This window comes from Lepus europaeus, chromosome 20, assembly GCF_033115175.1.
Source record: "Lepus europaeus isolate LE1 chromosome 20, mLepTim1.pri, whole genome shotgun sequence".
NCBI lineage: Eukaryota > Metazoa > Chordata > Mammalia > Lagomorpha > Leporidae > Lepus > Lepus europaeus.
This window is the reverse complement of record NC_084846.1, coordinates 4731388-4757268: the sequence shown is the minus strand read 5'-3', so window position 1 is coordinate 4757268 and position 25881 is coordinate 4731388. Positions and strand designations below refer to the sequence as shown.

General features: G+C 45.0%; 1 protein-coding gene across 3 annotated transcripts; it reads left to right on the top strand.

The window, feature by feature from the left end:
• The first annotated feature begins 1893 nt into the window (after positions 1–1893).
• Positions 1894–25647, top strand: LOC133749557 (zinc finger protein 426-like). 3 transcript variants are annotated; one of them, XM_062178772.1, is made up of 7 exons: positions 1894–2057; positions 18750–18889; positions 19372–19460; positions 20807–20933; positions 21870–21950; positions 23545–23627; positions 24084–25647. In XM_062178772.1, exons 2-7 carry the CDS (start codon positions 18865–18867, stop codon positions 25338–25340), a joined length of 1662 nt encoding a protein of 553 aa, XP_062034756.1. In that variant the 5' UTR covers positions 1894–2057; positions 18750–18864; the 3' UTR covers positions 25341–25647. The 3 variants fall into 3 exon arrangements, with proteins under 3 accessions (XP_062034756.1, XP_062034757.1, XP_062034759.1); XM_062178773.1 differs by lacking the exon at positions 19372–19460; XM_062178775.1 differs by lacking the exons at positions 1894–2057; positions 18750–18889; positions 19372–19460; positions 20807–20933; positions 21870–21950 and adding an exon at positions 23178–23289.
• The last annotated feature ends 234 nt before the right edge of the window (positions 25648–25881 follow it).

The window sequence follows — 25881 nt, the reverse complement described above, 5'->3', positions numbered from 1 at the left end:
TGAAGCTGGATTTGATGGTAAGGGGCACACCACCCCCCCCCAGGAGACCACAGCCGCTCATGGGTAATGATGCTGACAGGGTCTGGGATGTCAGCGTTGCTGCCTTTGCTGCCACAGCCTTTTGCCACCTGACCCTCATGAGGTCTGGGGCTGCAAGAGCTGGGGCTGGGCCAGGCCAAAGCCAGGAGCCAGGAACTCCATCCTGGTCTCCCACATGGGTGGCAGGGACCCAAGTACTTGGGCCAGCCTCTGCTGTATTAGCAGGGTACTGGATTGGACGTAGAGCAACCGGGACTCAACTCGAACTGGTGCCCATACGGGATACCAGTGCTGCAGGCCACAGCATCTGCCCCCAAAGGTCACTGCTGTTAACGGCAGCCACTTGGGACCACTGGAACTGGTCAAGTTCACATTCAAAGAGGGCAAGTAAAAAACTTTTCATAGCTATCTATAAATAGAAGCCATTCTAAAGATTTTATTTGAAAGAAAGAAAACGTGGGGAGAGTGTTGTGTGGGTATTGGGTTAAGCCATTTCTTGAGTAACCCACATCCAATATTGGAGTGCCTGTTCAAGTCCCAGCTACTCCACTTCCGATTCAGCTTCCAGGTGCTTAGGCCCCTTCCACCACCTGTGGAGGGTCACCCCAGGGTACTTGGCAGAGTCCCTAAGCTAAGGGCGGTGCAGGCTCCTCAGCTCCACCCAGAAATGCAAAATCATGACAGGGGGAGGTACTTCTTGGGTCATGGGAAAACTCATCCTAAGAAGACGCTGCAGTTACAAGTATACACCTGGGTTTACAATCAGCCTCTGGTTGTCCTGCTTGCCAGGGTCTCCTTTGCAGTGTATTTAATAAACCTAAATCTGGGGCCGGTGTTGTGGCTCGAGGGGTTAATCTGCCACCTGTGACAAGGCACAGGTTCGTGTTCTGGCTGCTCCACTTCCAATCCAGCTCCTTGCTAATGGCCTGGGAAAGCACTGAAAGATGGCCCAAGTGCGTGGGCCCCTGCACCTGCGTGGGAGATCCAGAAGAAGCTCCTGGCTCCTGGCTTTGGATGGATCCAGCTCCTGTCCTTGCGGCCATTTGGGGAGTGAACCAGCAGGTGGAAGACCTCTCTCTGTCTTTTCCTCTCTCTGTAACTGCCTTTCAAATAATGAATAAATCTTTAAAAACGAAGACTTTGCTCACTCTGACTGCTCGGTGAATTCCTTCCCCGCCGGCAACCTGGCCTCAGTGGCGACACCAGGAGACGCAGATGCAATCCCAGGTTCCTGACTTCAGCGTGGCCCAGCCCTGGATCTTACAGGCATCTGGGGAGTGAACCAGAGGAGAGATCTCTCTCTGTCGCTCCGCCTTCCAGATAAATAAAGATTAAAAACAAAAAACAAAAATTACGTACATCTCAGGTCTGCCTGCTGGTCTCTGTGGCCTTAGAAGCCGCACGATCGGATTGGTTGCACACCTAGCCCCGCCCCCACGGGTGGGCTCCGCCTTCCGCCCATCTCCACCTGCAAGTCAGGTTCTAACTTTCTAACTCAGCTTTGGCCTCAGGGCCTCTTTCGGCCTTAGTCCGCGCTCCGAGCCCACCCCAGGGCCCACCGCATCCGCCGGCGAGGACACTGGAATTTCCCACCCCAGGTCCCACGCACCTGCCCTCGGACCCCAGGCCCGAGCCCCGCCTCCCCGCCCCGCCCCGCAGAGCTGAGCCCCGCCCACTCTTGGCTGTGAGCGGAAGTGACGTCGCCCGCCCCGCCCCCTCCCGTCCCGCTGCGGGATCGGCGCCCTGAGGTAGTTTTCGCTTTCCCAGCAGGGCGGGCTTTCGGGTTTTGTGAGGGCGTGGTCCGGCGGCCGAGGCGGGGCTGCTGACGGACGAGGGTGTCCCGGGCCCCCGGGCCGCCTCCTCTGAGGGGCCGGGCCCGTCCCCGCGGTCCGGGGAGCCGGGTCGGGAGGTTGGCGTCCACGCTGCTGCCCTCCCCCGAAGCCTCCAGAGAACCTCTGTGCACTTTTCCCCAGTCTCTGACGCCGGCCCTGGCGTCCTCCGGCCTGCGCCGCGTCCCGGTGAGCGCTGGAAGTGGCCTCTTCCTTGAGTGACAGGGGCGGGCGTTCCACCCCGTGGTGTTGACTCGTGTTTTGTTCTGAGCGCGCGGAGAGGTGGCTAGGGTGTGCCTGTGTGGCTGTGAATGTGGAAGTTTGTGGCTGTCCCAGTGCTCAGCTGTTCCTTCCCCCGAGGTCCCCAGGTCTGTCTGCCCCACTGGGCGTAGAAACCGGGGCTCTGGGTAGAAAGAATGGAGGCTTGTACAAGAATCGTGTAATTTACCATGAACAGGATTGTTGGGCTAAGTGTGGTTCCCCCCCACATTTCCCTTTTGAAAAATCTTTTTTTTTTTTTTTTTAAGATTTATTCATTTATTTGAAAGGTAGAGTTACAGAGAGGCAGAGGCAGAGGAGAGGAAAGAGAGGTCTTCCATCCTCTGGTTCACTCCCCAGATGTTCCCAGTGGCCGGAGCTGCCCCAATCCGAAGCCAGGAGCCAGGAGCTTATTTCGGGTCTCCCATGCAGGTGCAGAGACCCAAGCACTTGGGCCATCTTCCACTGCTTTCCCAGACCATAGCAGAGAGCTGGAGCAGCTGGGACTCGAACCGGCACCCATATGGGATACCGGCGCTGCAGGCAGTGGCTTTACCCACCTACTCCACAGTGCAGGCCCCTTGAAAAATCTTAAACATGCTGATAATTTGAATAGCCTGCCCATTGGGGTGGAGTCATCAGTTTTTAGCATTTTGCTTTTTGGGGTTCTCTCCTTGGATAGATGGATCCATTTTATGATGGATTATTTGATAGTAAGTAGATAATAAATAGTAGACATGCTAGTTGGCCTTTAAATATGAGGATACTTCAAAAAGTTTGTGGAAAATGGAATTAGAAGTTTATCTTGGTGTAAGAAATTTTGAAGTTGATGCATAATTTTTTCATAAATCAGGTTATTTGAAGACCCTTCATGTGTAAGGGTTTTAAAACCTTTTGTGTTAAAGTTATCTTTTAATCCTGTTTTCCACAAACTTTTTAAAATGCCCTGTTTGTTAATGAATATCCTAAAGACAGGCACATTGTCATACTAAAAGTAAAATACTGTTATTTTAGCCAAGAAAATGAAACACATTGTGTACTATCTTCTGTAAAAGCACGCAATTCTCCAACTTGGTTTAAAACAGACTTTTGGCCGGCACTGTGGCTTAACAGGATAATCCTCCGCCTTGCGGCGCCGGCACACCCGGTTCTAGTCCTGGTTGGGGTGCCGGATTCTATTCCGGTTGCCCCTCTTCCAGGCCAGCTCTCTGCTATGGCCCGGGAAGGCAGTGGAGGATGGCCCAAGTCCTTGGGCCCTGCACCCGCATGGGAGACCCGGAGAAGCACCTGGCTCCTGGCTTCGGATCAGTGCCATGTGCCGGCTGCAGCGGCCATTGAAGGGTGAACCAATGGCAAAAAGGAAGACCTTTCTCTCTGTCTGTCTCTCACTATCCACTCTGCCTGTCAAAAACAAACAAACAGACTTTTGCATGTTTTGGATATGACATGCACCCAAGATTTCTATGTGGCAGTTCTTTTATTAAAAAAATTGTATTTGTTTTTCATTTTCTCTGAAAGAGATATAGAAACAAACATTTTTATCTGCTGGTTTACTCCCCAAATGCTTATAAAATCTAGGACTGGGCCAAACCTAAGTGGTGAGCCCTTAACTCATTCCAGGTTTCCCACATGGGTGGCAGGGACCCAAGTGTTTTAACCATCACCTGCTGACTTGCAAAGTGTGCACTCCAGCAAGCTGCAGTGGGCAGGAGATTCGGAACTTGAGCCCAGTTCTTTCTTTTCTTTTCTTTTTTTTTTTTTCTTTTTGACAGAGTGGACAGTGAGAAAGAGAGACAGAGAGAAAGATCTTCCTTTACCGTTGGTTCACCCCTCCAATGGCTGCTACAGCTGGCGCGCTGTGGCCGGCGCACTGCGCTGATCCGAAGCCAGGAATCAGGCGCTTCTCCTGGTTTCCCGTGCGGGTGCAGGGCCTAAGGACTTGGGCCATCCTCCACTGTACTCCTGGACCACAGCAGAGAGCTGGCCTGGAAGAGGGGGGTGACTAGGACAGAATCCGGCGCCCTGACCAGGACTAGAACCTGGTGTGCCAGCGCCGCAGGCGGAGGAGTAGCCTATTGAGCCGTGGCACCGGCCAAGCCCAATTCTTTCTACATCATAAGGTCTCTGATTAATTGGCTCCTTTGTGGTTGAGTAAGCAGCCATAGTAAATAGGCAACATGATTTAGTTCGGTTAAATCCTTTTTTTAAAAAAAAGATTTATTTATTTGAAAGTCACAGTTACGCAGAGGTCTTCCATCCACTGGTTCACTCCCCAGATGGTCCCAACGGCCAGAACTACGCCGATCCGAAGCCAGGAGCCAGGAGCTTCTTCTGGGTCTCCCACATGGGTGCAGGGGCCGAAGGACTTGTGCCATCTTGTACCACTTTCCCAGGCCATAGCAGAGAGCTGGATTGGAAGTGGAGTAGCCGGGTCCCAAACTGGTGCCCATATGGGATGCCGGCACTTCAGGCCAGGGTGTTAACCTACTGCACCACAGTGCTGGCCCCTAAATCCATTTTTATGAAAAAACAGGTCTGTGAGCTTACTTTTCCAGCATCTAGTTTAGAGACTTTGAGAGATGATTTGCAAAATATTTTGGAGGTGATATGTGTTTGCAACTGCATTTTATTAGGAAGACAGAGATTTATATCATCCCTCTGGTAGTGATGCTGTGTTTGATATTTGCTTCAGGCAGTGATGCCCACAGTATTCTGTTTTTAAGAAAGACTTTCCCTTTTGAATAAGAGAGTAATTTATTGATATATTTGGCATATTGAATATATTGGATATTTAGAACATTCTTGCTCCCTAGCCACCTTTCTACTCTTTTTGAGCATCCATGAATTGTGAATAAACTTGTTTGTTTATTTGTTTATATTTGTGGAGGAGCATTTTCTTTTTTAAAATTTTTTAAAAGATTTATTTTATTTATTTGAAAGAGAGTTACAGAGAGAGGTAGAGACAGAGAGAGAGGTCTTCCATCTGCTGGTTCACTCCCTAAATAGCTGCAATGGCTGGAGCTGAGCCAGTTCGAAGCCAGGAGTCTGGAGCTTCTGGGTCTCCCACATGGATGCAGGGGTCCAAGGACTTGGGTCATCTTCCACCGCTTTCCCAGGCATGTTAGCAGGGAGCTGGATTGGAAGTGGAGCAGACGGGACTCGGTTTTCCATATGGGATGCCGGCCCTGCAGGCTGCAGCTTTATCCCACTGTGCCACAGCACTGGTCCCAAAGAGGTGCATTTTCAGTGTAAGCATTTAAGGTTGGCTACCTACAGGTGAAATGTACATTTAATTTTGTTGCACATTAAAAATTTTCCATTTTTAGGCCGGCACCGTGGCTCAATAGGCTAATCCTCCACCTTGCGGCACCGGCACACCAGGTTCTAGTCCCGGTTGGGGCGCTGGATTCTGTCCTGGTTGCCCCTCTTCCAGGCCAGCTCTCTGCTGTGGCCCGGGAGTGCAGTGGAGGATGGCCCACGTGGCCCTGCACCCCATATGAGACCAGGAGAAGCACCTGGCTCCTGGCTTCGGACCAGCGCGGTGCACCGGCCGTGGCAGCCATTGGAGAGTGAACCAATGGCAAAGGAAGACCTTTGTCTCTGTCTCTCTCTCACTATCCACTCTGCCTATCAAAAAATAAAAAAAATAAATAAAAAATTAAAAAAAATTTTTTTCCCATTTTTTCAGGTCTTACACCATTTGGCAGTTTCTGCTTGTTGAAAACTTATGTAGAAAAAGGGGTGCCAGCACTGTGGCTTAGCAGATAAAGTTTCTGCCTGCAGTGCCAGCATCCCATATGGATTCTCGTTTGAGTCCTGGCTAATCCAGCTCCCTGCTAATAATGTGCCTAGGAAAGCAGTGGAAGATGGCCCAAGTCCTTGGGCCCCTGCACCCACGTGGGAGACCTGAAAGAAGCTCCTGGCTTCAGATCAGCCCAGTTCTAGCCGTGTGGCCATTTGGGGAGTGAACCAGTGGATGGAAGACTTCTGTTTCTCTCTCTGCCTTTGCCTCTCTTTAACTCGGCCTTTCAAATAAATTAATTAATTAAAAAAAAACTTACATAGAAAAACAAATAGATTTTAGTTTTAACTAAAGGCACTTGTTTTCAAAAAGAAAAATATCCTATCCACTTTCACAGTGAATAAGAATACTCAGAAGGATAGTATTTTGGCTTAGGTTGTATTGTGGGTGGTTTTATGAGTTCTAATTTTTTTCTTTGTAATTCTGCTTCTACCTTGTATTTATGCTTAGCTATATTGTAATGTTTTTGTGTGAAAAGTTTTTTAAATTTTATTTACTTGAAAGGCAGAGTTACAGAGAGAGGAGAGATAGAGTCCTTCCATGTGCTGGTTAACGCCAAATGGCCAGGAGCCTGGAGCCTCTTCCGGGTCTCCCACATGGGTGCAGGGGCCCAAGCACTTTGGCCATTATCTGCTGCTTTCCCAGATGCGTTAGCAGGGAGCTTGATTGGAAGTGGAGCAGCGACTCAAACCGACACCCATATGGGATGCTTGCATCAGCGGTGGAGGCTTAACAGCACCAGCCCTGGAAGGTTTTATTTTCTGACAATCCACAGATAATCACTGATTCCTTAAATTCAGTGGTGTACTGCTAGGCTATTCCTGGAACTAGGGAATAATGACCATCCAAATAGATATGGTTTCCCCCACGGGACTTATAGTCTGCCTTTGAAGACAGATTTTAAATGAATACTAGCGAGTTTGTTGTATAGACTTAATGAATGCATTAAAAAAGGGACTGAGCCATTGGGAGAGATTTAAATTGAGAAGGAAAGTATGAATAGGATTTAACTAGTCAGGACTTGGAGCTAGGTTGAGAGGGGGTATAGAGTAGGTGAGAACATTTCAGGTGAAGGTGACTTGCTGAGCAAAATTCCAGAGTATCTGAGACCTTAATGTATTTCTTGAACTAAGGAAAGGGTGCTGACTGAAGAGTGAATGAGTTATGGAGGTACACTGAAGAATAGGGTTAGGACCAGGGGAATAACATACCTTAGATTATACTCAAAGACCTTGGAAGCCTTACAAAAAATATTTTAAGCAGAGGAGTGATTTGAATCTATTTCCAATTTAAGTTGAACTTACTAAATTCTAGTATGGGAATGGAATTCGGGAAAGATGGCCTAATTTTTTTTAATTTTTTTTTTTATTTTTGACAGGCAGAGTGGACAGTGAGAGAGAGAGAGACAGAGAGAAAGGTCTTCCTTTTGCCGTTCGTTCACCCTCCAATGGCCGCCGCGGTAGCGCGCTGCAGCCGGTGCACCACGCTGTTCCGATGGCAGGAGCCAGGTGCTTATCCTGGTCTCCCATGGGGTGCAGAGCCCAAACACTTGGGCCATTCTCCACCGCACTCCCTGGCCACAGCAGAGAGCTGGCCTGGAAGAGGGGCAACCGGGACAGGATCGGTGCCCCGACCGGGTCTAGAACCCGGTGTGCCAGCGCCGCAAAGCGGAGGATTAATCTGTTGAGCCATGGCGCTGGCCATAGATGGCCTAATTTGAATGCATGGGTCAAGATAGCAGAGAACCCAGTCATTTCTTCATCTGTAGGTTTACTATAGGATGTAGTGGTCTTAATTGCTTGAATTGTTGGCTGAGGCAAAGCAAGAAGTTCAACCAAGAGCTCTTCTTAGGGAACTTGTAAACTAGTGGAGGAGGCTAATATCTACCCAAGCAAATAAATGTGTAAATGTGTTAGTAAAATTGAAGATGAATTTGGAAGTAGAAGACAGTATAACTTTCTGTATATTTGTTTGGAATTAAGTGAAGGTAACAATAGAGACTGATTTTTTTTAAGGTTTATTTATTTTTTGAAGATTTACTTATTTGAAAGGTAGAGTAATGCTGGTTTGTTCCCCAAATGTCCACAACAGCCAATGCCAAGACCAATGCCAAGAACCAGGAACTTCATCTAGGTCTCCCAAGAGTGCTTGAGCAGTTATCTGCTGCTTCCAAGGTACATTAGCAGTGAGCTGGATCAGAAGCTGTGACTGAAATTGGCAACTCCAGTATTGGTTGTGGGTGTCCTAAGACTGGCTTAACTTGCTGCTCTGCAACACTCACCCTTACAGAGTGGTTTTTAAGCTGAGACCAAAATGAGAAGTGTAGGAGTTAGCCATGCTAGAAGGGAAGGGAGGTGGAGCCGGCGCTGTGGCATGGTCAGTAAAGCCCCCACCTGCGGTGCCAGCATCCCATATGGGCACCAGTGCAAGTCTCGGCTGCTCCACTTCCGATCCAGCTCTCTGCTATGGCCTGGGAGTGCAGTAGAGGATGGCCCAAGTCCTGGTCCCCTGCATTAGCATGGGAGACCCAGAAGAAGCTCCTGGCTCCTGGCTTTGGATCAGCCCAGCTCTGGCTGTTGTGGCCATTTGGGGAGTGAGCCAATGGATGGAAGACTTCTGTTTCTCTCTCTGCCTCTGCCTCTCTGTAACTGTGCCTCTAAAATAAATATATACATTTTTAAAGAAAAATGAAAGGGAAGGGAGAATGGGGTGGGAAAAGCAGCCTGAATTGGTTGATTTCATTTCTAGGGAGAGAGAGGGGAATGTATCAAGGATTACTCTTTAGTTTGAGATTAGTCATTTTCTTTTTTTAAAAGATTTATTTATTTGAAAGGCAAGTTTAGAGAGAGAGAGAGAGAGAGCAGAAGAGACAGAGATATCTTCCATCTGCTGGTTCACTCCTCAAATGGTCACAATGATTGGAACTGGGCTGGGTCGAATTCAGAAGCCAGGAGCTTCTTCTGGGTCTTCCACGTGGGTGCAGGGGTCCAAGCACTTGGGACATCTTCCATTGCTTTTCCAGGCACGTTAACTGGGAGCCAGATCAGAAGTGGAGCAGCTGGGAGTTGAACCAGTGCCCATATGAGATGCCAGCAATGCAAATGGCAGCTTTACCTGTTATGCCACAGCTCAAGCCCCCATTAGAGTAATTTTCTATATTTGGAAATAAACATAGAAAGAGTAGACATGAATCTACTCTTAAAATATAATTTACAGAACTACATGATATTTAAGTTACGTAAATGAGCAGATGGAAGATCTCTCTCACTGTGCCTTTCAAATACATTTTAATTTATTTAGTTATTTTTAAAGATTTTTTTTAATTTGAAAAGCAGAGTTACAGAGAGTAGAGGAGAGAGAGAGAGAGAGAGAGAGAGAGAGAGAGAGAGAGAGACACTGACCTTCCATCTTCTGGTTCATTTCCCAGATGGTCACAATGGCCAGGGCTGGGACAGGCTGAAGCCAGGACCCTGGAGCTTCTTCCAGGTTTCCCATGTGGTTACTCAGGCCCAATGACTTGGGCCATCTTCTGCTGCTTTCCCAGGCACATTAGCAGGGAGCTGGATCAGAAGTAAAGCAGCCGGGTCTCGAATTGGCTCCCATATGGGAAGCCAGTGTTGCAGGCAGAAGCTTAACCTGCTATGCCACAATGCTAGCCCCTCAAATAAAATTTTTTTTAAAGATTTATTTATTCATTTGAAAGTAATAGTTACACAGAGAGAGGAGAGGCAGAGAGAGAGAGAAGTCTTCCATCTGCTGGTTCACTCCCCAATTGGCAGCAACGGCCGGAGCTGCACTGCTCCGAAGCCCGGAGTCAGGAGCTTCCTCCAGGTCTCCCCCGTGGGTGCAGAGGCCCAAGGACTTGGGCCATCTTCTACTGCTTTCCCAGGCCATAGCAGAGAGCTGGATTGGAAGAGGAGCTGCCGGGACTCGAACCGGCACCCACATCGGATGCTGGTGCTTCAGGCCAGGGCATTAACCTGCTGCACCATGGTGCCGGCTCCAACCCCTCAAATATATTTTATTTCTATTATTTTTTTAAGATTTATTTATTTATTTGAAAGAGTTACACAGAGATAGGAGAGGCAGAGAAGTCTTTCATCCGCTGGTTCACTCCCCAGATGGTCCCAACGGCCGGAACTACGCCGATCCAAAGCCAGGAGCCAGGAGCTTCTTCTGGGTCTCCCACATGGGTGCAGAGGCCCAAGGACTTGGGCCATCTTCTACTGCTTTCCCAGACCATAGCAGAGAGCTGGATAGGAAGAGGAGCAGCCGGGACTAGAACCGGCGCCCACATGGGATGCCGGCGCTTCAGGCCAGGGTGTTAATCCATTGTGCCACAGAACTGGCCCCTCAAATACATTTTTGAAAAACCCAGTTAAGGGGCCGATGCTGTGGTGTGGTGGGTTAAAGCCCTGGCCTGCAAGGGATGCAAGGACTGGGACCATCTTCTGCTCCTTTTCCAGGACACAGGCCAAGAGCTGGATCAGAGGTGGAGCAGCCGGTACTTGAATGAGCACCCATATGGGATGCCAGCACTACAGACGGCAGCTTTACCTGCTGCGCCACAGCGCTGTCCCCCAGTTTTCTAAGAAGTGCTTGGGGAGTGGGAAGACAGTGTCTGCTGAGAGAAGAGAAATTTTGAAGGCATGGAAAAGGCAGGCAAGGCTCATTATGAAAGAGAAATGAAAAGCTCTATCCCTCCTAAAAAGGAAGCAAAAAAGAAGTTCAAGGACCCCAGGCCACCAAAGAGGCCTCCTCCAGCCTTTTTCTTGTTCTGTTCTGAGAATACCCCAAAACTCACAAGAGGATATCCCACCTATCATTTGGTGATGTTACAGTGAAACTTGGAGAGATGTGGAATAACTGCCACAGATGACAAGCAGCCTGATGAGGAGAAGACTGCCAAACTGAAGGAAAAATATGAAAAAGATATTACTGCATACCAAGCTAAAGGAAAACCCTGGTGCAGGAAAAAAGAGGGAGTTGCTAAAGCTGAAAGGAGCAAGAAAAAGAAGGAAGAGGGAGAAGACAAGGAAGATGAAGATGATGATGAATAGTTGGTTCTAAAGCAGTTTTTTTCTTGTCTATAAAGCATTTAACCACCCCCCCTACTGCCACACACAACTCGTTCTAAAGAAAAAAATTGAAATGTAAAGCTGTGAAAGATTTGTTTTCAAACTGTACAGTGTTCTTTTTTGTATAGTTAACACACTACCAAAAGTGGCTTTAAATAGCCCTGTCCATAGCCACTAACCCTGCCTGGTACAGTATAGGGGTTGTAAATTGGTGTGGAAATTTAAAGCAAGTTCGTGTACATGCACAGCACACATCAGTTATGTATGGGGACAGGAGTTTTCATCATTAGTTGTCTCTGTTGCAGCTTATATAAAATAATTGTTCTGTTAATTGAATACCACTTTGTAATTGCAAGAAAGAAGTTGCAATTGTTATGTTGACATTCTGAATTTTTGTATATAAATCTTTTTATTAGTAAAATAAAATGGAGGAAAAATGGATTCACCTCACATTAAATGTAGGATTGTCTAATTTTTTTATTTTCATGGTACTCCTTGCCCTAAGTCCCTATTGTGTGTAGATGCTGTGATACATGCGAGGTGCATTGGTTATACTAGAGGATTCCTGTAGTTCTTTATTTACTACATACTCCATCTTTCAGCTAGGAGTTGCTGGGCAGATGGACAGTACAATTGTTCCCCATTTGAATGCAGGGGATACTTTCTGAGAACCACCCCACCCCCACCCCCGTGGATACCTGAAGCTGAATATATGCCAAACTATATGTGCAATATCTATGATAAGTTTATAAAGTAGGCGTAGTCAGAGATTAACAGCAATAAATAATAAAGTTTTTATACTGTAATAAAAGTTATGTAAATCTGTGTCTCAAGGTATCCTATTGTCCTGTAACCACTTTTAGTATTTTCAGTTAGTGATCAACTGTGGGTAACTGACGCTGTGAAAAGGTAAATTGCTGATATGGGAGACTATTTCTGTGTTAATGTGACTTGCCATAAACACAGGAGCCACTAGCACTGGTACAGCAGGCTTTTTCAGACAAAATCAATTCATAACTGCCATCCTGTTGCAGTAGCCCTTGGAAATCATGTTCAGTGGCTGCATGAAACACTGTCCTTTATGTAGTGACCCTATGAGTCTTTCATCCAAATGGATAAATAATAGATAGGTTCCAGATTACTTCATTCACCAGGGAAGGAGGGTGTTTTGCCTTTCATGGCAACTTCTGTTGTTTGTACATTCTTTTTTTTTTTAATTTATTTTTTGACAGGCAGAGTGGACAGAGAGAGAGAGAGGGAGAGAGAAAGGTCTTCCTTTGCCGTTGGTTCACCCTCCAATGGCCGCCGTGGCCGGCGTGCTGCAGCTGGCGCACCGCGCTGATCCGATGGCAGGAGCCAGGTGCTTCTCCTGGTCTCCCATGGGGTGCAGGGCCCAAGTACTTGGGCCATCCGCCACTGCACTCCCTGGCCACAGCAGAGAGCTGGCCTGGAAGAGGAGCAATCAGGACAGAATCCGGTGCCCCGACCAGGACTAGAACCCGGTGTGCTGGTGCCGCTAGGCGGAGGATTAGCCTGTTGAACCACGGCGCCGGCCTGTTTGTACATTCTTAACTCTGTACAGTTAATAGGACAAAGTATGAGGAATAGATCAAGATATTTCATAGCATGAATAATATCATCCATTCAGAGATAACTTGGCAAAGTAGGTTGCCTTGTGATTGACTGGATTCCAAATCCTCATTATATGCTTGATAAGACTTTTTCTAATGGTCACCTTAATGAAAATTTACCTTCAGTGACAAAGTCTGTCCTACTTTTTTTTAAAAAAAGATTTATTTCTTTATTTGAAAGAGTTACAGGGAGAGGTAGGAGGGGTATCTCCCATCCTCTGGTTCACTCCCCAAATGGTCTCAGTGACCAGCTGCAGCTGGGCCATGTGAATGCCAGGAGTTCAGAGCTTCCTCCAGGTTTCCCACGTGGATACAGGGGCCCAAGTACTTGGGCAATCCTCTGCTGCTTTCCCAGGCCATTAGTAGGGAGCTGGATTGGAAGTGAAGCAGCTGGATCTCCAACTGGTACCCATAGGGGATGCAGGTGGTGGCTTTACTCACTATACCACAATGCTGCCCCCCACTTACTTAACTTTAAAACTGCCACAACCGAGGTAACGAGTGTTATCAATCCCTATTGTTGTTTTTAAAAAGTTGAATCATTGCAGAATGTATCGTATGAATTTTCAACACTTCATATTTTACTGTTGTCTCAATGTCTCCACAAACTGGCTGTAAGCACCCTACTCTGGAGACCATGTATATCAATGGAATAGCATTGATTGCTGTCCCACATTCCCATTGGTCCCTACCATGTCTGTGATATAGTGACACTCAGATGCGTTAATGAAATCCCCTGCTGGCTTTTGCTTGAGTACTCTGACTCCCAATAAAGACACTAGTAGGTCATTTCTCTTGGTTCCTGTGTCCTTAAGGTAAAGCTCACCTTGCTGCTTTTCCAGCAGGACTGCTGTTTAGCATCCCATTCTTCCCCGTAGAATCTATCAGTCCCTACGCCCCTCCTAGTGTGATTTCCTTGGTTGTATTGGACTGAGCCTTACAGACCCCATAAGGAATATTACTTCCTCATTAACACATTGATTAATACACTAGTTTTCACTTGAAAAACTACTTGATACTGTGACTTTGTTGTTATAGTCTGTTAAATTTAACTTTGTCTTTTAACAATTTCAGCCTGTGGAGATAAGAAAGAAATATGTTTAAGGGCTGTCATAACCTTTCTCAGACATCAAGTTGTCTTGCAAGTGAGAAGGTCTGAGCTTGTCACTTTCCATGCAGGTACATTCAAAAGAAACTCACTTACCGCTAGCCTTGTAGTCATTATTACAGAAATACTTTTAAGTGTATCATTCTGTGGAGTTCTAAGACCAGTGTGTTATAATGGGCACTTCATCACAAGTAACCATAGGCAATACCTTGATAAAAATGAGGCCACTGACTGTCTTCCATTGACAAGAAACTTAGTTTTTAAAATTATAGGCTTGGCCAAAGCAATATCAAAATCTAATTTTTCCAAACTTTGGAGATCACTGTCTTATTGCTGTATAAGTGTAGTTCTAGTCAGAAGACAGCAGACAAGTAGAGAACACTCTAACTTCATCATGTATTTGACAGAGTACCTAAGGAAAGTAATCACGTAGGAAGTCCCTTTCCCCCCAAAATGGACTTTACACCTTGTTGGAGAGTGTCATTGCTGCCTGTGAGATGGTGAAGTTCACTGGGTTGCCTGGGCCAGAGCTGGTCAGCAGTCACTGCGTAAGCACTGAGAAGCACTGTGGAATGCCTGCAAGCCCTGGCTATGGGACAGGGACAGAGGATGCCAGTACAGGCATAGGAGTGAGAATACCAAGTGTCTGCATCACGAGACCATGGAAACTGGTCCACCATGTGCACACAAGTGATGGCTGGTGAACGAGTGCCCAGTAGAGGACTGTATTCTTCGAACTCTTGGTTCCTTCAGTAATATATTTCATGAAAACTCAGATTTATATTGTGTTATGAACAGCTACTTACTTGTAATCTAGTTGTACTTGATTATATAATCTGAGAAGAATCTTGGTTGTCAGACAATAGTCTTTGGGTGTTTTCATGGAGGTACAGGCTCTGTGCCAAATAGTGGGGAGCATTGGCATCCAAAGGAGGTAAAATTATTGCACAATGATATTCAGAAATTCTCCAAAGAAAAGCCATATCCCCATATTACCCATGTTGTTCTAAAGCATTACTAGAGATAGAGTTAATTATGATAAAAGATTTTGTTTAGGGGCCAGTGCTGTGGCACAGTGGTTTAAAGCCCCAGTCCGCAGCGCTGGCATCCCATATCAGTGCTGGTTTAAGTTCTTGCTGCTACACTTCTGATCCAGCTCCCTGCTAACGCACCTGGGAAAGTAGTGGAGGATGGCCTAAGTCCTTGGGCCCCTGCTCCCATGTGGGAGACCTGGAAGAAGCTCTTGGCTTCAGATCGGCTCAGCTTTGGCTATTGCGCCATTTGGGGAGTGAACCAGTGGATGGAAAACTTCTGTTTCTCTCTCTCTCTCTCTTTCTCTCTCTCTCTCTCTCTCTCTCTCTAACTCTGTCTTTCAAATAAATAAGGAAAAAGAAAAAAAATAAATAAAAGATTTTGAGGGCCAGCACTGTGGCATAGTGGGTAAAGCTACTTCCTGCAGTGCCGGCATCCCATATGGGCTCCAGTTCAAGTCCCGGCTGCTCCACTTCTGATCTAGCTCTCTGCTACGGCCTGGGATAGCAATAGAAGATGGCCCAAGTTCTTGGGCTCCTGTACCCACATGAGAGACCTAGAAGAAGCTTCTGGCTTTGGATCGGCCCAGCTCCAGCTGTTGTAGCCAATTGGGGAGTGAACCAGCGGGTAGAAGAACACTCTCTGCCTCTACCTTTCAAAGAAATAAATAAATCTTAAAAAAAGCATTTTGTTTATCCAAAAATGCTATAATCTGAACAATATATACCCAATAACATTCTTTATTTTAATTTTTTAAAAATATTTATTTAAAAGGTAGAGCTACAGAGAGAGAGAGAGAGAGAGGGAGAGAGAGAGATCCCCCCTCCGTTTGTTCACTCCCCCAATGGCAGAAGCTGGGCAGATCCAAAGCCAGGAGCTAGGAGCTTCTTCTAGCTCTCCCATGTGGGCACGTGGGCCCAAGAACTTGGGCTATCTTCTACTGTTTTCCCAGGCGCATTAACAGGGAGCTGGATTGGAAGTGGAACAGCTGGGACTAGAACTAGCGCCCATATGGGATGCCGGCAACTTAACTCACTACACCACAGCACTGGCCTCTAGTTTTAATTTTAAATGTTATTTTAAGAGGCAGAGAGAGGGTTCTGTCATCCACTGGTTACTCCCTAAATGCCCACAATGGCTGTGATTGGGCCGAGACCAAATCCAAGAGCTGGGAACTGGGACCCTTGCCAGGTCTTCCCATGGTTGGCAGGAACCCAACTCTATGAGCCATCCACTGCTATATCCCAGTGTCTGCATTAGCAGGAAACCAGAATCAGGAGCTGGAGGTGGATATTGAACCCAGGCATTCCAATATGGGATGCAGGCATCCTGAGCCAAATGCACTCCCTGATAATATTCTTTATAGATGTAAAAAGTGATGTTTCACAGACAAGTATATGATTCAGTGGGAAGTCTTAATGTGTTTCTTTCATATAGCTTCTTTTATCAGTAGAGGAAAAAATGAGTGTATACATTTGAAAGTGATGGGCAATATGTCAATTTTTTTTATGCAGAATATTGTATCTGATAGCCAAAAGGAATCACCAAGTGTTTGAGGTTCATGGTAAAGGAAGAGACTATAAAGGGACAGAGGAACTTCTGGGGAAATGATTAAGTTCTTTACCTCATTTAGGCTGGTTATTACAAGAATGTGTCCAATTGTCAGAACTCTTCCAGCACAGGTCGGTTAGCCTGTTGCTTGGAATGCTCGCATCCCATATCATAGTGCTGGTTGGAATCCTTGCTACTTCATTTCCGATTCAGCTTGCTAATGCCCCAGCAGATGATGGCCTAAGTACTTCATCCCCTGCCACTCACATAGGAGTCCCAGATGGAATTCCTGGCTTCTTGTTTCAACCTGGCCCAGCCCTGGCTGTTGGCAGGCATTTGGGAAGTGAATCAACAGATAAAGTTCTCTCTCCTCTCTTTCTCTGTCTATTCTTCTCTCTCTGTCACTCTGCCTTTCAAATAAATAGTTTTTTTTTTTTAAATCTCCAGTGGGCCGGCACCACGGCTCACTAGGCTAATCCTCCGCCTTGCGGCGCCGGCACACCGGGTTCTAGTCCCAGTCGGGGCACCGATCCTGTCCCGGTTGCCCCTCTTCCAAGCCAGCTCTCTGCTGTGGCCAGGGAGTGCAGTGGAGGATGGCCCAAGTGCTTGGGCCCTGCACCCCATGGGAGACCAGGATAAGTACCTGGCTCCTGCCATCGGATCAGCGCGGTGTGCCGGCCGCAGCACACCTACCGCGGCGGCCATTGGAGGGTGAACCAATGGCAAAAGGAAGACCTTTCTCTCTCTCTCTCTCTCACTGTCCACTCTGCCTGTCAAAAATCTTAAAAAAAAAAAACCTCCAGTGAACTTCAGATGTTTGCACTTGAATGTACATTAATTATATCTAATTTTAAAAAACTCACAATTTATGCAGGTACCACCAAACTGAACACATTTGTGGGTCTATCCCCAGTTCAAGACCCCTGCTACTAGGCCCTGTATACTAGGAATCCAGACACATGTTTTCAGAGTTGTAATATAATTTGTGAAATGTGGCCCATATAGGGTTTTTATGAGAGTAAATTTGGCTCATTGGTAATGAACTGTGACTGTCATCATTCAAATACTTTTTTGTAACTAGCAATTTGGGCTAGTTTTATTAACTATTAACTATTTTTGATTGATTCATTAACAATTGTCACTAATTTTTAAAAATTTATTTGAGAGGCCAACAGAGCCCTCACCCACTGGTTCACTTCCTAAATAGTCACAGTGGCCAGACCTGGGCCAGGCCAAAGCTTGGAGTCAGGAACTCTAAAGTCTCCTGCATGGGTGACAGGGACCAGCTACTTTTGCCTGCCAGGGTCTGCATTGACAAGAAGCTGGAATCAGGATCCAGAGCTGGGCATTGAATTGAACCTAGGCATTCCAGTATGGGGCATGAGTATCTCAACTGGTGTCTTTTTTTTTTAAGATTGATTTATTTGAAAAGCAGAGCTACAGAGGGAGGGAGAGATTGATCTTCCATCTACTGGTTCACTCCCCAAATGGCCTCAATGGCCAGAGCCTGGCTGGTCTGAAGCTAGGAGCCTAGAGCTTCCTCTGGGTCTCCCATTTAGGTGCAGGGGCCCAAGTGCTTGGGCCATCCTCTTCTGCTTTCCCAGGTGCATGAGCAGGGAGATAGAGTGGAAGTGGAGCAGCCAGGATTCGAACTGGAACCCATATGGGATGCTGGCATTGCAGGCGGTGGCTTCACCTGCTACACCGCAGTGCCAGTCCCTCAACCAGTGTCTTAAATGCTAGGTGAAATGCCCACCCTGGTTTGTCTTTTTCTTAATCAAAAAAGTTATTTTTTTTATAATACAACAGGGTAAAAATAACAGGAAATCCTGATATAAGCATAGGAACAAAATGAAAACAGCTAAAAAGCAAACTTTGATAAAAAGAACAGAACTGATAAAAATTACAAGAAACTGGTTCTCTGAGAAGACCCCTAAAGTAGATCGGTATTGAACACAATTTGGTTTGTCTTTACCCCTTTGTCACTATGAAGCGAGAATGCAGATCTGATCGATTTCAGTGTTTCTAACCAAGACCTTGTTCAGACTGGCCACTGTTTAAATTTTTCCAATATTTTTTTTTTCAAAAACCTTATCTGCCTTTCATCTTAGTTCACCACTTCTGAATCAGAGGATTTTAATCTATTACTAATAGTGTCTGACTTTAGGTCTTTTCAGTATTAAATCGAGATGATATCTAGTATGAACTCTGGTTGTGATAATTGACCTTATACATTATAAAGCTCCAAGTGCAATTTCTGACACAGCATCCCCAGTAAATGGCCTTCTGTGTGACTAATGTTCAGGTTATAGAGTACATGGTTTATAGTGGCTTTCACATTTGTTGTCTACAGAGAGCATGCCAATGTTTGATGACTCATAATTAAGTGACACATGTTGATGAAAGATTTGATGTTAACAGGAATCCCAATAACCCTGTATAAAGAGGAATGGAGATTGCCACTGTCCACCCAGATTCACAGGCTACCCTGAAATGGTGTTGGCATCAGTGAAAGGACACATTTTCACTTTACAGAATGGCAGCTATTGATGCATCCTGTGGTAAGTCCTGCTGATGCTGTTTTTGTTAGATGCTACTCTAGGTTCCCCCTAACCAATATAGGATCAGGTGGTTTGGGCATGGATAATCACACTGCTGTTCATTCAGGAGGGGTTGAAGAGAATTAGACTGACCTCGTTTGTAATTCAACCCATTGCTATGTGTGCTTTGAGAAAAATACTGCATGATGTCCTTCATGTGTTTTATTGCCATGATAAAATCATATTTCTCTGGGTACAAGTTTCCTGATCCTTCAAATTAAACGACTGCACTTTTCCTGTTGGGCAGCATGGCTCACCATGCCTTTCTCTGGCTCTGTGTGAAATAGAACTGTGCTGGCATTGTATGGCATTGGTGTGCATGTGTATATGTCTTCATAATTCTGCATCACCGGTGATTTCACACTAGGGTGGAATGACATCTACAAATGTGACTATGGGAATTATCAGTTGTAGGTTCTTATGCTTTCTTTCTTCTCCATGAGGTCTTCTGTCCAGGGACACAGTCTCTCTTGAGGAAGAAAAGACAGTGGCAGAAAGGATGGGGGCTGGCTGCCTGACAGATTTCTATCAGGTATGAAGAAAGTATATTCTTTTTTTTATTATTTCAAATACAGAGTTACAGAGAGAGGTAGAGCCAGAGAGAGAGAGAGAGAGAGAGAGAGAGAGAGAGAAAGTCTTCCATCTGGTGGTTCACTCTCCAGATGACCACAATGGCCAGAGCTGAGCTGATCCGAAGGCAGGATCCAGGAGCTTCTTCCAAGTCTCCCACGCGGGTGTAGGGGCCCAAGGACTTGGGCCATCTTCCACTTCTTTCCCAGGCCATACCAGAGAGCTGGATCGGAAGTGGAGCAGCTGGGACATGAACCCGGTGCCCATATGGAATGTCGGCGCTGCAGGCTGGGGCTTTAACCCACTGCGCCACTGAGCCGGCCCCAGAAGAAAGTATATTCTTTCCTAAAGGACACATTTAAATCCACTAGGTAGACATATTTCCTTTTTTTTTTCTTTTTTTTTAATTTTTTTTTTTTATTTTTGACAGGCAGAGTGGACAGTGAGAGAGAGACAGAGAGAAAGGTCTTCCTTTTTGCCGTTGGTTCACTCTCCAATGGCCGCCGTGGTAGGCGCGCTGCGGCTGGCGCACCGTGCTGTTCCGATGGCAGGAGCCAGGCGCTTATCCTGGTCTCCCATGGGGTGCAGGGCCCAAGCACTTGGGCCATTCTCCACTGCACTCCCTGGCCACAGCAGAGAGCTGGCCTGGAAGAGGGGCAACCGGGACAGGATCGGTGCCCCGACCGGGACTAGAACCCGGTGTGCCGGCGCCGCAAGGCGGAGGATTAGCCTACTGAGCCGCGGCGCCGGCTTATAGACATATTTCCTTCTAGAAAAACTTATTTCCAGACCTCCTTAAAGCAAATAAAGCCTCACTCAAGGACTGAGTCTCTAGTTGAATTTCCTCAGAGAATTAAGCCTCAAATATAGGTGAACTGTTAACTTGAGAAATCATCCCAGTGTTTTAGTACTTAGTAATTAATTTTGATCCTCGTGATGCCAACTGCATGTTTCTTATTTTGCTGCTTGCTCTGACACATGGTGTGGCAGGTGACTTTTTTTTTCCCCAAAGAATTTATTTTTGTAGCAGCATTGGTCAAGTATCTGAAACATGCTGAACAGTAAACTCAAAGGGAAATAAATATTAATCTGGTCACACTAAGGTAAATTCTTATCCAGGAAGTGCCATATGGCTCAACAAGATAATGAATGAGTTTAAACAGAGGAGTTGCTAGAGCAGTTGAATCCTGGTGTAAAGAATTGGAGACCTTGAAACCCTGTGTTAGCATTCTCTGTCTTCATTCTCTACTGAACACTGGTGGAGTTGGCATCACTATGGCTCACACTAGCATGTGTGTGATGGTTTAGGAGTTGGTGAGCTTTGATGATGTGGCTGTAGACTTCACTCAGGAAGAATGGACTTTACTGGACCCGACTCAGAGAAACCTGTACAGTGATGTGATGCTAGAGAACTACAAGAACCTGGCCACAGTAGGTAAGGCTGCCATCTTTCCTTGTAACCTGTTGTACAGTTAATCTATGTTATGAACTCAACTGTATTGCAAGATCAGTGGTGTCAACTCTGAATACAGCAGGAAATAGCAGAAGACATAGTCTCACCTAAATAGGTGTTAGTCTACTGTATTGGCTTTCAAAATGTCCAAGATCAATAACACTGTCAGTCTCTTAGAAATGCACATTTTAAAAAAAGATTTATTTTATTTGAAAGGTAGAGTTACAGAGAGGCAGATAAGAGGAAAGGAGGGGTCTTCCATCCACTGGTTCACTATCCAATTGGCTGCAATAACTGGAGTTGGGCCGATCCAAAGCCAGGAGCCTGGAGCTTCTTCCAGATCTTCCATGTGGGTGCAAGGGCCCAAGGACTTGGTCCATCTTCTACTGCTTTCCCAGACCATAGCAGAGAGCTAGATCAGAAGTAGAACAGCCGGAACTCAAACCAGTGCCCATATGGGATGCCGGCACTGCAGGTGGTGGCTTTACCTGCTACACCACAGCATCAGCCCCAGAAATGTACATTTTGTCTCTATCTTGATGTACTAAATCAGAAACCTGGAGTCAAAGCCCAGTCTTCTGTGAGTCAACAAGTCTTCTAGATGACTCTGATGTACAATAATGTTTAAAAATCACCAGTGTTGTCATTTCCCTAGGGAACGAAGTCTCTTTTTTTGTACTTTATTTCCAATATGAATAAAAATAAAGTTTTAGTGATTTGTATGTTTGTATATAAGACTGAATTTGCGTTTTAGGGGACATAAACAACCAACCTTTCCTGGTACACAGTTGATTTTTTCATTTTTAGCCCTTTGGAAATAATTTTACTCCTTTCATTAGAATATAGTTCCTGAATATAGGAAGCCTTGTCATCTCCTGCTTAATGCTTTTCCAGTAATGTATACTTCCCTGTGTATAGGATGTCAGCTCATCAAACCTGATTTGATCTCTTGGTTGGAACAAGAAGAGTTGAAGACAGTGCAAAGAGATATGCTCCAAGGTGAGTATTCATGAAAAATAACCCTAATGATAAATTGATATATTTGCAACTATGAGGAATCTTTTGAAGATGTACTTGCTTCAGAAGATTGAGGCCATTTTTCTCAGAGGTTAGGAAATCTTCAACTTCAAATACTTTTATGTTACTTATATTTGAACTTGTCTCTAAGTTTATTGTTTTCAGTTGTACTCTTTTTGCGGATACTTCTTCTTTTCATGATATTCTCTTTCTGTTTGTCATCTGCTGTAATTTTCATAGAATCAGTTTGTCATGAACTGAAGTTTTGATCCAGTGTCCTTATCTTTACCAAATTTTTGACATGGCCATATATCTTTGCCTTACTGTGTTTAATTTGAAAACATATACAATTGTGCCTTATAGTTTTTTTAAATTTATTTTTTAAGGAATACAAATTTCATAAATACAACTTCAGGTATATAGTTATTCTTCCCACAATACCTGCCCTCCCAGTCACGCTCCCACCCCTCCTCCTCCTCCCTTTCCTCTTTCCAGTCCCATTCTCCATTAAGATTCATTTTCAATTAACTTTATAAACAGAAGACCACCTCTATACTAAGTAAAGATTTCAACAATTTGTGCGTACACACACACACACACAATTTGAGAACTAGTTTTACAGTTAACTCTCATAATACAACTCATTGAGGACAGAGATCCTGCATGGGGAGTTAGTGCAGTGACTCCTGTTGTTAATTTAACAATTAACACTATTATATATGATGTCAGTGATCACCTGAGGCTTTGACATAAGCTGCCTAGGCTGTGGAAGCCTTTTGAGTCCACAAATTCCGTCAGTATTTGGACAAGGCCATAAGCAAAGTGGAAGTTCTCTCCTCCCTTTAGAGAAAAGTACATCCTTCTTTGATGTCCACTTCTTTCCATTGGGATCTCATTCACAAAGATCCTTCATGTAGAACATTTCTTGCCCCAGTGTCTTGGCTTTCCACGCCAAGACTTCATGCTCTCATGAAGCCTTAAGGGCTGATTCTGAGGTCAGAAAGTTACTTAAAGTGATTGCCATTCTCTGAGTCTGCTCCTCATGTTGGAACATTCTCTGCTTTTTAATTCTATCTATTATTATTAGCAGACACTTGATACTATTTATATGGTCACTGCCTTATAGTTTTTAACTCCTTCAGTCTTTTTTATTTTTTATTTTATTTATTTATTTATTTTTTTACAGGCAGAGTGGACAGTGAGAGAGAGAGAGAGAGACAGAGAGAAAGGTCTTCCTTTTGCCATTGGTTCACCCTCCAATGGCCGCTGTGGCTGGCACGCTGCGGCCAGCGCATCGCACTGATCCGAAGTCAGGAGCCAGGTGCTTCTCCTTGTCTCCCATGTGGGTGCAGGATCCAAGGACTTGGGCCATCCTCCACTGCACTCTCGGGCCACAGCAGAGAGCTGGCCTGGAAGAGGGGCAACCAGGACAGAATCCGGTGCCCCGACCGGGACTAGAACCCGGTGTGCCGGCGCTGCAGGTGGAGGATTAGCCTATTGAGCCACGGTGCTGTCCTCCTTCAGTCTTCTATTTCTTTCTCCAAACCCTTATATTTGTTCTTCTTTTTTACTACAGGATGGGAAATGCAACGTGAAGCCAACTGGTCATCACTTGAGCAGGATTTTTTGAGGCAGAACATATCCAATGGGATACAAATAGTAAGAATAAGAAAATACATTTTTAATTTTTTACCATCAAAGAAAATAATAAATTATAATAGAAAAAGCAGCAAAAAAAGACTTATATGAGAGTTATCTCATCCACATAAGAGGGAATGATGTCTCTGGAGAGGTACTCTGAATATGATGAATTTGGGGATACCCCAAACCTCCAGCAAGACTTGTTGCTGGAGTGCCCATTTCCAAGTATGTAACTAGGCATTTAGTTTTTGAAATAATTTCTTGTTACTACAGAGATATTTTTAAGATTAGAATAGATGGGATAGCATTCTGAAATAAGTGTTCAATCATACCACTTGAAAGAAGTCCACAGAGCAGGAACTGTGTAATGTAATAAATAAAAATTACAAAAATCATACATTAACATTTTCAGATGGATTCTATTAATATTTTTCAAAAAAATCCTTTAATAATCATTAGTCTTTTCATCAACAGACAGGGAGCCACAATGGAAGGGTACTGTATGACTGGAAGCAACCTGGAGATATCTTCCATGAACACTCACTTCTGAAGACTCACATGAAAATGCAAAGTACAGAGAACACTTATGACTGTAATCAGTATGGAAAAGACTTCCATATTCTGCAAAAGAAAGCCTCTAGTGATGAAAAACTTTCTGATTTTAATCAGAGCAGAGAAATCTTCTGCATGACACCAAATACTACGTGCCAGAGAACTAGCATACAGGAGAAGTCCTTTGAATGCAGTGACTATAGGAGATCCTTTGTTAATCAGTCATACCTTCAGGCACAAAGGAGAATTCACAATGGAGAGAAACTCTATGAATGGAAGGACCATGGAAGAGGTTTTATAGATTCCACAAGCCTTGCTGTGCTTATAGAGACCATCAATGCAAAAAAGCCCTATAGATGTATGGAATGTGGGAAAGGCTATAGATATCCTGCATACCTTAATATTCATATGCGGATCCACACTGGGGAGAAACCCTATGAATGTAAAGAATGTGGGAAAGCCTTTAATTACTCCAATTCCTTTCAGATACATGGGAGAACTCATACTGGAGAGAAACCTTGTGTGTGCAAGGAGTGTGGGAAAGCCTTCACCCAATACTCAGGCCTTAGTATATATGTACGATCTCACAGTGGAGACAAACCCTATGAGTGTAAGGAGTGTGGGAAAGCCTTCCTTACATCCTCACGCCTTATTCAACATATAAGAACTCACACTGGAGGGAAGCCTTTCGTATGTGTCAAATGTGGGAAAGCCTTTGCCATTTCTTCGAATCTTAGTGGACATTTGAGAACTCACACTGAAGAGAAGGCATGCGAGTGTAAGATATGTGGGAAAGTGTTTTGGTATCCCTCGTGTCTTAATAATCATATGCGAATACACAGTGCCCAAAAGTCCTACTCATGTAAGGAATGTGAGAAGGCTTTTAACTATTCTACCCACCTTAAAATTCACATGCAAATCCACACTGGAGAAAAACCCTATGAATGTAAACAGTGTGGGAAAGCCTTCAGTCATTCTAGTTCATTTCAGATTCATGAAAGAATTCACACTGGAGAGAAACCCTATGAATGTAAGGAGTGTGGCAAATCTTTCATTTGTTCCAGCTCTTTCAGAATTCACCAAAGAACTCATACTGAAAAAAAACCCTATAAATGTCAACAATGTGGAAAAGCTTACAGTCATCCCCGTTCACTTCGAAGACATGAAAGAACTCACTAGTGAGAAACTCTTTTGGTGTATGCAATGCAGGAAAGCCTTCATGTATCCCAAATCATTTTGAAAACATGAAATTATAGAGAGAAATTCTGTCAGAATTATTTAAGTAAAATGAGTCTGTCAGGGTAGAGCTCTTAACACAGTATGACTGGTGTCCCTATTGAAAAAGGACATGGTAGAGAAACAAAGGATGCCTGTATACAAAGAGGACTGGATTAGATCCTGCCATTAAGGCAGAGGAAAGTAACCCTCCTGGAACCTTGATCTTTGACTTGAGTCTCCAGAACTGTGAGCAAATAAATTTCTGTTGCTTAAGCCACCTAGTCTGTGGTATTCTGTTATGGCAGCCCTAGCAAATGAATATGGTAAGAAAAATTGAAAAATGCTAAGATTGTCAAAAAGCCTTAATAATCATGCAAAGCCACGCTGGATAGAAATCATATGAATTGGAGAAATATGGGAGAGCCTTTACTGAGTCTGCAGCCCTTTCCAAACATGTGATCACACCAGAAAGATAGTTCTTCAAATGGAGGTTTATTGATAT